General features: G+C 40.3%; 1 protein-coding gene across 4 annotated transcripts in view; it reads left to right on the plus strand.

Moving 5' to 3' along the window:
* palm2akap2 (PALM2 and AKAP2 fusion) overlaps nt 1-12,072 on the plus strand; it is a 100,815-nt gene that overhangs the window by 42,443 nt on the left and 46,300 nt on the right. For 3 of the 4 annotated variants that reach the window (XM_086300344.1, XM_086300343.1, XM_086300345.1), the window contains 4 exons: nt 2,660-2,774; nt 3,567-3,588; nt 4,393-4,518; nt 5,350-6,180. In XM_086300344.1, coding sequence (XP_086156470.1) covers nt 2,660-2,774; nt 3,567-3,588; nt 4,393-4,518; nt 5,350-6,180 — 1,094 coding nt within the window. Of the gene's footprint in view, nt 1-2,659; nt 2,775-3,566; nt 3,589-4,139; nt 4,260-4,392; nt 4,519-5,349; nt 6,181-12,072 lie in introns of those variants that run through there. The other variant, XM_086300346.1, reaches the window with a different exon arrangement.

Consider the following 12,072-nt stretch of genomic DNA (forward strand, 5'->3'; position numbering starts at 1 on the left):
AAAGCGATTCCGCTCCCTGAAGACCAACACAGAGAGACTGAGGAGGAGCTTCTTCCCGCAGGCGATACGGTCTCTCAATCACACCACCACACAGTACTGACCCACACATATGGATCTTACACACACACTGGACATTCTGGACATTGTTTTCACTTCATCACTTAAATCACGCTGCTGTTATTGTGTATATATTTATTTATATTTCTTCATACGTTCTTATATAGTTCTATATTGTGTATTTTGTTGTACAGTTATTTTATTTTCAACTTTGATTTATATATTTTATCTTATTCTTTCCCAGTTAAATTTACCCTTCATTCTAATTTGTGTTGTACAGTTATTTCATTTTTAACCTTAATTTATATTTTATTCCTTCCTAGTTAAATTTACCCTTTTTAATTTTTCATATTTATTTCCTATCTCATTCATAGCCTTTTCCTTTTTTTGTTTTCTTTAGGTCACGAGCAGTTGTCCAAGCATTTCACTACATATCGTACTGTGTATGACTGTGTACGTGACAAATAAAATTTGAATTTGAATTTGAATTTGACTTATACCTCTAGTCGTGAGAAAGATCTTACTTTGAATGGGGAACAGATTCTGAATTAGAAAGACCTCATTTAGAGTTATTTGTAGTTAGTTTTGTTACATAAGAAGAGATCATATTTAGTTAGTGCTACTAAGACTAATGTGGTGCTACTCACAGACTGTAAAGTTGGTACCTCTTTATAAAGCCGTTTTCTGTTTGGAAATAGGAGTCATTCAGAAAAATGTTGGTGTAAAGAAGTGGCTTACAGTGACTTTTACGGAAACATAATCCCACATACCAGATTTTAAAAATCCCAGCTAATTGCTTTAAGAAAGAAGAAAAAAGAAGAAAAAAATGTGATTATTTTGAACTGTGAGTCATGCTAATCGACTCAAATGGACGCTAAGAATAAAAATATGGAGTTAGAAAAAGCTCAAAGGTCACTTATAGTAATTAGCTTTTGTACCTTAAAATAACGTGTGGCCTTTTTCTATTTTTTCCACGTTGTGACTTTGCAATATCGCACATTGTTCTTTCATAAACAGATAAAACTGATTGTATGACATATTCATATGATCATTTTTAGACATTCATGCTAAGATTAGTGTGCTACTTGAAAAAATAATGATTACACATTGTGGTGCAGTCCTTGCCTCTAAGTTCAGTGTTGAGTAATTGTTTCTCCTACCATCAAGGCTAGAGTTAAAGATAGAGGATCGCTGTATTTATAAATAACTGACTGCGGTCATTTCTTCCAAATATGAAGATGGGAGAAAATGCTCACAAGTTACTTAAAACTTAATAAGCTAAATAAATCAAAAAAAAGCCCCAAATGTTCCACTTCATCATGAGTCAGATATGCTGTATTATGATCATCGGTACACACTGATAAGATGCTGGGGCTTTACAGAATGGAGAGTGGTTTTACAACAGCTGCCTTGTATTTTGCAATATTTGTTACATGTTTTCTGTAGCAAAGGCAGACCTGTTATTTTGGAGTACCCAGACCCCTGAACTGTATTATTTCAAGCAACACTGACTCACCGGCACAGTTAATTAACAGCACAGTTACATAAGCTAATTATTTTGCTAAGAAACTAGTTTTCACAGGAAAGCAACATTTCACATAGAAGTACTAAAAAACTGATTTTTGCAATCTGCATATTTACCGCATCAATAAAAAAAGGTTCATGAGCTCATATGAATGAAGTGTCTTTGAGCCTCACAGTAAGTCTTTGTACTGCTGCAGTGCTCTTCAGTTTGCTGAAGGTGAACCTGGGTAGCAACGCTGACAGACGGTGATGTATAGACTGTGTTTTTCCTTTTTTTTTAAAAATTATTTCAGGTTTTCAAGTGACTATTGACAATACAGTGAAAGATTTTCAAAGCAAATCCTCCAAAATATCTAATCAGATATATGTGGTCTACTCATTCTAACAATCAGTGCACTTGTTTCTGTAAACTCCTTCAGATAAGATAAAGTGTTCATGGTCGAAGGTGCAAACGGGACGACTGACCTCTACTAATTCTTGACTACTCCGGAAGAATTGTTGCTAGCATTGTTGTGAGCCATAATGTGTCTTTTATCATGATGTCACACACATTGACTCACAAATTCCTGATGTCCCAGAGGATTGTATCCTGAAGTAAGGAAGCTTGGTCCTCCTCCCTTACTGCTTCCTAGTATTGTTGTTGCATCCATCTCTTAAATGTCCACGTCAGCATTATGTGTGTACTTCCATGTGAACATTTTAGGTGCAATTTAAAGGATGGCAGTAATGACTTAACAGTCCTTAACGGCCATTTGTTTAAAAGAAGTTATAATTAACTGAATGCATTTGCATTGCATTAAGCCCTCTGAATAGCAAAAGCAAAAACATGTTGTTATCATAGCAACAGAGAGAAATGGTTCATAAACCTGCTGAAGGAGGATGTGGAGTTTTTCCTGTTGTACAAAGCTTTTAACCAGATGATGGCATGTTTTTCTTTGCAAGTTCTTTAAAACCTACCATATCTACCTGGTCGTTTCTCATGTTAAGCATCTGGATGATATGCTGATGAAAATTGTGAACCTGACAATGAGCCACAGTTAACTTTGGATTTGTCTCTTGTGTTTTTGTGTATTTATAGGCTCGAGTCTGAAATCGGTGCACTCGAAAGTGAAGAGTCTCAGATTTCAGCCAAGGAGCAAGTTCTTCGAGAACGCCTGAAGGAGACAGAGCGCTCGATAGAAGAGCTGCAGAAGGTATAAAAACATGAAGTGATTCAGGCATTGTTGAATCAATACAGACTTACTATACCCCAGCCCTGCTCAGGATGTGCAAGTCTTCTTTTAGTAGTTCAACAGCTCATTTTAATTTACCAGCTGTGCTTTAGGTCACGGTAAATGGTATTCCGAATAAACTAACAAGTAAACAAACTGCATTAAAAGTGCTCAAAAAAGATGGTCGTGCAATGTGTGATGAAAATGTTTTTTGACTCCGATGATAAACAAGAAATGTGAGTGATCCCTTTTGCACTTCTGCATCGCTACTGCTATTTGACCACTGGAACATGCCCATCTTCAGTTTCATATTGATTCTCAAAAATGCACTGTAATCAAACATTAGCTTTTGTTTTTGTTTCATGTTGACAATAGTCAGTTATAATTAGAGCTGCAGCTATGACCCAAGCACCTAACACCAGTCTTCAGTGGAGGAGTGCATAGTTTCTGAGACTGAAAGTGGCACACTGGGTTATGAGTCCTTTTTTTCCCACACTCATAAGGTTGTGCACTGTAGATTTATCCCCCAGGGTCAGTTTCTCAGTGGAAACTTCTATTTCCTGCACATTTTCAGGCCACATCAATGCAATCCTTGCTCAGTAGCCATTCTATTTACCACATTTAGCTCCTTAGAGTTTGTTCTCATCCCCAAACTTGTTGGACTCAAGTAGCACCGAAAGTAGTAAACACAAAAATACAGAATTGACTGCTGGTGCACACTTTCCCCCAAAAAACGAAGTTCAAACTTCTTTTTTTGTCTTTTCTCTCTTTCAGAGTCTGATGTCGCAGGATCAAGGTATGCTCAATGACACCCGTGCGAGCCTACAAACATAGACATGTTAACTGAAACTGCACAGAGTGAGGTGTGTGTGATGTGTGCATTTGTGTGTGTGGATAATAGTCTCGCTGAGGCAGGAGAGATGCAAGCCAGAGCTCGCTCCTGAACCCCCAAACACACACTAGCAGAAACTACATAGACACCGGCATGAAAAAACACTCAAAGAGCGCGCGGCTCAGCGAGACTATTGAAGCTCACACACACACACACACACACACACACACACACACACACACACACGCGCGCGCACGCACACAAGGCCATGACTCTGCAGCCTGCAGTCACTGGCTTTATCCTCATCCCATTCACCAGCAAGCCCTGTAAGCCCCAAAAGCTTTGTTCCTGCTGTCACACACACACATAGACACACAAGAACACACACAAAGCAGTAACATATACACAAATACGGACACACACACACACTTCTGCTGCATAAGCAACGAACCTCAGGGGTACTAGAGTTGCTGCGGACAGAGAAACAGAGCTGAGGAGAGTTAGATGGTGTGTATGGGCGGGTGGATGTGTTGAATAGAGGCGGGCAGGGTCACACATGGGTGTGGTTAGTTACCCTGTTGTGAGGCCGGACTGTTTGTGTGTTTTTGTATCAGGGTGGACTCCACATCATTGAGGTGTGTGTATGCGTGAATACCCGGTGTGTGTTTGTGTGTATTGGCATGTAGCTAATGTAAGTGTGTGTGTGTGACTCACAGCCTCACAGCTTCATCTCATTGTCATTTCCCCTCCTGTGCTCCTGCTCACTAGATGCCACTGGCTGCATGTCTGCTCCTCTCTCGGACCGCATGGACCCCGATCCCAACCACCTCGCCCTGGCCACGCAGCACCAGACTGGCCCACCTGCCCTGGGCGACAACGCCAGACCAAGACCTGGTAAGACTAAGGGAGGAGAGGAGGGTAAGGGAGGGGGAGGGGGTGGAGAAGAGAAGAGAAGAGTGAGGGAGGGAGGAAGGGAGGACAGGACAGGACAGTTCTGGGCCTCAGCCAAGTTGGATTATAACCTGCATAAACTCACACGGAGTCTGAAGCGGCACCGATACGTTTTCTCTAAACTAATCAAATCTCATAAACTTTTTTAAGTTAACTTAACCACATGTATGGAAGCACATGGGCTTCGGTGCTTTTCATGATTGTCTGTATTAGAAAACGTGGAAATTTAATTATAATAATGTAATGGATTATGTATTAGTAGGTGCTAACACAAGGTCAGCTTTGTATCGGTTGCGGAAGCCACATTATTCTTTACACAGGGAAGATACTGAGAGCATGGGGAAACTATTAACATAGCTTTTTACTTATCACCTTTAAAAAAAAAAGTAGGGGGAAACATAAGTTTCACTACTATGCTTCACAATGCTGCAGATTTTGAGGTAAGGAAAGATCCATATTTGTAGAATGCCAAACCATTTGTTCAGGCTTTGATCGAGATATTTTCCTTTTATAGTTTGATTCATTTTTGAGAATAAAATAAAATCCTGGTTATGTGTTTTTTACTAATTGCACATTTAGCATTAAACAGAAAACACTATGTCCCTGTCCTCACGCCTCACTTCATCCACTTTTTTCCCTCCCATCATCCCCCCTTCCCTTTCCTCACTCCAATCCCAAACCCCTCCCCTGGTCCCCCACCCCTTCACTCTTCCTTCCTTGTTCCCCACTCCCTTTTTGCATCAAATCTTCCCTTCTTCCTTCCCTCCTTAACAGCCATGTTTGCCATGGAGATCAACGTGCAGCACGACCCGCAGACTGGTGAGCAGCGCATCCTCTCGGCCAACCGCGTGAACCCGTTGGATGCAGCTTCACGTGGGGTCAAAGTCTACGACGATGGCAGAAAAGTGGTCTATGAGGTCACTTCCTCTGGGGGCGTGTCCACCACCACCGTAGAGAATGGCTGGAGCTCTGAGCAGGTTGACCAGCTGATCCAGAGAGCTGCCAGACCTGTAGTACGAGGCGGGGACGGCGGGAGGGGTCAGGTGACAGTGACTCCAGCTGCCCCACAGGCATATGTTTCTCCAGCAGATGTTGATGATCTGTCCCCACCCTCCTGTGCCCCGCCATCCATCCCTTCTAGCCCACCAGCCCAGGTTACACTCCAGAGGGAAAGCCGTCTGGGCATGATGCCCCCCTCCTCTGCTGCCGTCACGACCCAACCAACATCCTCAGGCCACCCGGGCACCGAGCTCACTTCCCCGCCCCAGGCGAGCGTGGAGCACCCAGTCACCATGGTGTTCCTCGGCTACCAGGACGTTGAAGACATGAGTGAGAGCAGACAACTGTTGGGATTCGACGGCGCTGTGAAGGCTGAGGTTGTTCTCATCGATGAAGATGATGAGAAATCACTGAGAGAGAAAACAGTCACCGACATCTCCGTCATCGACGGCACAGCAGCAGACCTCGTGTCGGGCCGGCCAGTCACGTCTGAAGCTGTCAGCACCGAACTGTCTTCTGATGGCCGTGAGCCTGACAGTACCTCCTCGCCCCCTGCAAATCCAGAAGCCAACACGGTCCCCCCACCCGGCCTCACCCCTGCTACAGGTACAGACAAGAGGAAACGCTGCCAGTGCTGCATCCTCATGTGACTGAATCTTCTCCCTTCTTCCACCCTTTTATTATTACCCTCTTCTCCTCTGTCTTTGGATGATTACTAACAGAAGCCCTGCCTTCCTCCTCCTCCACCTCTGGACTCTGATCGGCTGGCACACTCATACACGCATACACGCTCTTGTCTGACTGTTGACTTTTTACTCAGTTGCATTACCACCTCTACATCTCTTCTCTTTCATTATCCTCTCTGTCAACACGGAGGCTCTTTCTTTCCATCTGCCGTCTCCTTAGACAACACAGAATATTTTGGAAATTCATGCAGGAAGCAAGCTGCTGTATTGCTGCTATACTTGTGGTGAAATCAGACAGAGAGATGGACAAAATTGATACCGGTTGACAAACAGCTTAAAGAGGGTCATACAAAGCCAATCTCAGCGGTCAGTAAGACTTTATGGACAATCAACTCACATTGATATGCTCTCTAACCAAACAGTATGTCTGGTTCTAAGGACAATCAAACAGCTCATCTCCTTTACTAAGCCAGTTCTTAAAATATTAAAAAAGACAAACACAGCCTCAGTTATATATATTTTTTTTACTTCTTTACTCATTCACAACCCTCCTGCTGTTGTTTTAACACATAAGACACATAAACAACCACACACGCGACATACAAACTCAAACAACCAACTCCTTTCCTTGCGCAGTCTCTCACTGATGAGGAAGGAAAGGTGGGTACTCGTTGCCTTGGTTTCTTTATGTGCCTCTTTCATTCTACCACACTGATAGTCCTAACAGAGATTAGAAGTAATTAGATATTAATTTCTTTTTTTAATTAGCTAGCTAAATTTTTTTTTGTTTTTTGAAACTTAAAGGACTCTGAATTGTTGAGACAATGTTTTCCTCCAATGGGAAAGCGAGTCTTTGATGCTGTAGTTAATTTCTCTCTCTTTCTCTCATCCATCTGTCTCCATCTTCCTCTCTCTCTGTCGCTCGTTCTCTCTGGTGTTTCCTCCATCGACTTCAGCTATTCCACTGCTGAGGTCATTTCCTCTGATTCTGGCACTTCCTAACTCAACAGCCAATGAGAAGCTGTGGAACACCTTTTGGCAGCCATTAGGATCTGCACAGTCAATTTTCCAGTGTTTCAAAACACTACAGAGCACAGGAAGCTAAGGGCAGCTTAACAAACACTCTGGCAGTGAGGGAACACGCATTTATACCTATAGAAACAACCACTAACAGCCTGGGCACAAACATGTGAATAATGAATATTAACGAGCACTACCACTACTAAATTACAACTATAATAGCTGTGCTCAAATGAGCTTTTAGACAGTGATCATGTGCAAATTACAATCAGCGTTTTTTTGTCCATTAAATTCACTTCATTGTCTCCACCAGAGATCCATTATACTCTTTCAAGTGCAAAGAGACTGAAAACACTGCCAGCTGTTGCTATAGCCGTCAACCAGGCCCTCGTTTACAAGGGTGCTACAAATTATCAAGGCCTGGTTGTCATTATAACATAGTATATGTTACACTGCATAGGCTTGTTTTCAGAAAAATCTCTCAAAAGCAGCAATTGTGCTCATTCAGTTGAATGATAATGGATGCTCTGGAACGACTTTACTTCATTTCAAGTGTCTTTCATGTTGGGTAGAACAGGGAGGATGGTGGTGCTCAATATAGATCTTTTGAAAAGATTTTTGGAGAGTTAATGATTACACTTTGCCATTGTACCCTGCAGAGAGACAAATGAATGAGGTCACTGAAGCACGTGATTGAAGGAAATGACTGCGCTTTTTCGGCCATGTTGGAAGGTTCTTATGACCCAGATAATTAGATTTAGGGGTATTCTGTGGCTCAGGTGTGCCCCTTGATATAGGAACTATAAACATCATGAATATAACTAAATCTAAAACACAGAACGGAACCTAAACTATTTAACTAAAGGGAATAAATTGGACACAGGATGCTAAACAATCTTTTTTTTTTTGAGTGCACTATTTTTCTTTCTTTCTTTTTTTTTTTGCTTTACTCATCCTGATTCTACTGAAGAACATAGTGTTTTTTTTCCACACTGTGTACCAACTCTGATCATCACAAATAAGAAACAAAATAGTATTTAACAAAAACTAGCAGATTTCAATAATTGCTTATTTTCTTATGTGGCTCTGTGCACAGCCATACATCCTTTTAATAAACATGCTTCAGTGTGATTGGCCACCGCTGGTGTCAGTCAGTCCAGCTGGCTGTGTGATTGGCTCGTCTGGTTTCCAGTGTAGATACAGAATGTAAATATGCTCTATATTCTATTTAGTGATGATTTTATTTTCCACATCTATATAGAGATCAAGAGATAATTATAGTTATTATGGTACTAGGCATTGTTAGAATGTCCTGTGATACCATATAATGACTGTATGAGTGCACACACGAGAGCTTTGTATAATTTCATTCTCTCACTTCACTGCTGTGTGTATTATTAACAGCACCCATCTTATGACCACCACAAGCTTTTTTTGGCCAACAATAAAATAGCCAGATGTACTAGACATAATTATTTTATTTATCTGCACAGGACAAGCGTGAAGGCTGGAGACATTTGCCTGTTCAGATTTACTGAAACATGAACAATTACCTATAGCTATTTGTTTTTAAATAGTGAGGACACTATGCAGAGAAGGGTTTTAAGGAAAGTATAATGTTAGTTTCACTAAAGTGTGAAGGTGATAGGGAGTAAAGCAGAGCAAAGAAAAGAAAGAAACACCTATAAATGAAAATACAAACCCCAAAATAGCAAGACGGATCTTGATATCAGAACCTGACTGATCCAGTTTGCTTGTTTGGGAATGTGCCTGTGTTTTTTATGTAGTGCAAAGAGGTATACAGTGTATGGACAACAAATCTGTTGAGTTTACCAGCCCCACTGCCACGCCTGCAGTACTCCTCTGACTCTGTAGGGGTCTCTGTTTTCCTGTCTGCCTGCCCTCATGATTGTATGCACTGTTAAAACAGAAAGGAGCCATTTTCTATTGTTCACACTTCTCTCTCTCTCTCTCTCTCTGGTTATGACTTCACACCGTACTCCAGTCTTCACTCTCACTCTCTCGCTCTGTCTTTTCTGATGTCTGTATCTTCTCTCTATCTTTGGTCAATAAAGCTGAGTTTCTCCAGTTCCCCCCTGCTGTCTCTCGCTTGTTGTTCTTTCCATCTATAACTAACATTCACTTTTTTATTGGCTGCTGACAATGAGAGTACAAGCTGTCCTTACTGCACCCAGCTGTTATAATACCCACTGCCACTAACGAGCACGCACATTGTGTTTTCAGTGGTCACCTAAGACACTTTACAGACCAGTATATATATCTCAGTTGTGATGGGTTTTTAATAGCATCCCTTTAAACTATACTGAATATAAATACATTTAAAATGCAGTCGGTCAGTGTGAAGGAGAGGAAGGTGTATGGTTGCCTATAATTCATACAAAGAATTTTAAAAACAGTTTCAATAAGTTAGAAATTAGAGTCACTGTGTAGATGCACATTAGAATAATTGCATAGTATTAGTTACAAATATTCTATACATAACTATTACAAAATACAACAAAATCTTGAAAATATGGATTAACTGAATGCACAAAATGCATCATTTACAACATTTTTTTTAATGTGAAATGGTTTGAATTTTGAAGTGGCCTAACTGAGACACAGTAACTGGCCTAACACAGACACTGTAACATGGTGTGAGTCTGTTCCTACAAAAAATATCAGCATATTAATATAAGATGCTGTGCAAGTTTTTTTTATGGATTTCTTTTACAGTATGACTTATCACTGTTTATGAAAATCTGCTCTAGTAGTGCTGCAACAGTCCTACAGGGAGAGATACTGGGAGTATGTGATATCTAATAAAATGATATGATTCAAAAGAAAAGGTTGATAAGACAAGTGTTAAGAAAGCATTCAGATTCCGTGAGTAAAAGTACTAATTTTACACTCTAAAAGTACTACATTACAGGTAAAACTATAAATGGGACAGTGTATTTATAGCTACAAGAGAAAGAAAAACACTGGTATATATTTAGCATCTCAGTTCTACAGCAGTCGGTGTAGGTTGGAGCTAATCATTAATCATTTTATTTACTGGTGCTCTAAATATGTGCTTGCAAGTCACACTAATCATCTTTTTTTTAACTGGAAAGAAATAACACTACTGACAAACATCCATCATCAGGCACAATACTTTCTCCAAGCAAAAGTTCAAACCAATAAATTGTAACAAATGAAAATTTCTGTTTCACATGTATACGATTTGGGGTAGTTCAATCTATAACAAAGCATGATACTGTGCAAGCTGAGCACAGCTACATTCCACCATTGGGCACAACCTCAGGAAGGTAAGTATTTGAGAAGGTAGATAAGAAGGAATGTAGGAAGGAGGGCAGAATGACTGACAAGCGAATTTACTTTTAGGAAAGTAGCGGGCAGTTACAAGGAAGTACAAGTACACTAAACAGTACACTAATAAACAGAATCACTTGTCCACTCATCTGATTTTATTGACAACTCACAACTTCACAACAGTAAAAGAAAAGGGTGAGGTAGAGAAAAAGAGCCTGTCACACTATGAATTTTGCACTACAGAAACATGGACAAATAGTGCTCATAAAGCAAACTCCTGTAGGACTCTATAGAGATTTTACACAGCAGTTGTGCTGTATCATCTTTCCTAATAGTTTGTGTTTATATTGGTTTGCAAATCTTTTCCATAAGATATAATTCAGGGTGATAAATGATTCTCTTAGGGAAGTCGTGACAACCAGTATCTTGAAATAGCAATCAGGTTGCATACACACTCTCAGTGCACAGGATGGGTGTGTATTGTGTGATAATCAACAGTAATTGACTTATCTTTAGCCAATGGCAGCCTAGTGCCTTTAACAGAAACCAGGACTGCTATAATTATTGCACACACAGGCATACTCACACACGACAGGATAATAATACATGTGCCAAGAGCTACTCCACTATACGAGCATGCATCATTGAGATGAAGGAGATTTGGCCAGCTTCAAGCCCCCTTATTCACAGAAGTTCCTCTTATATCACCTGAACAGAAGTTAAGTCACGCTAAAGCACAAGAAACAGAGTAATGATGGAAATTAAAAAGGTGGAACTAAGAGTGCACATGGCATAAAATCATTAAAAAAAACAGCAAAAATGGAAACGAATTCAAAAGAGAAATCATACGACAGATGCAACTAATGTACAACGCAGTCATCCTGAGTTTTAACAGAGTGTCAAGTATTATTTCCTTTTATACTACAAGGTTTATTACAGGTCTACCACTACTGGTGCTGATGCTACTAATTCTGCTACTGCTACCACTGCATGCCACCTTTACTAACACCACTTTCATTAATTTCACAGCTGTCCTTCTTATTGTTCTTTTTAGTTACTCCTTGCCAGAATGTAGTTGTGGGGTGTAAAGTGATATCAGATTAATAAGCAAAAGCACTCACTGAAGTGTAGGGTATTTTCATGGTGTAGCAGAGTTTAGTATTGAATAGTTTCATCTATAATGCTTTAGAAATGACATTATATTTTACAGATATTAACAGTAATATGTGCAAAAGCTACACCATCTAAAAAGCAGCAATAATAGAATGTTAATCAATCAAACTTGTAATCAAACCTTAAAGAACTCTAAATTTAAGTCTTTTATTTTAGAACAACAGTAAAATTGCTGCTGCTAACTGCTAACTACTGTAGCTTCAGCAGTGGCAAAATTAGCATAGTTGTGACAGGCATAGTAGTAGCAGGAGTTTAGCCCGTACTATCAATGATTGTCCTGTAGAAGCCCAGTAGAAGTAGTTTC

Source organism: Aulonocara sp. 'chitande type north' Nkhata Bay, linkage group LG7 (assembly GCF_057382095.1).
Source record: "Aulonocara sp. 'chitande type north' Nkhata Bay isolate Kocher_YH1m ecotype deep benthic linkage group LG7, A_spYH_male_GT1.1, whole genome shotgun sequence".
NCBI classification, from domain to species: Eukaryota; Metazoa; Chordata; class Actinopteri; order Cichliformes; family Cichlidae; genus Aulonocara; species Aulonocara sp. 'chitande type north' Nkhata Bay.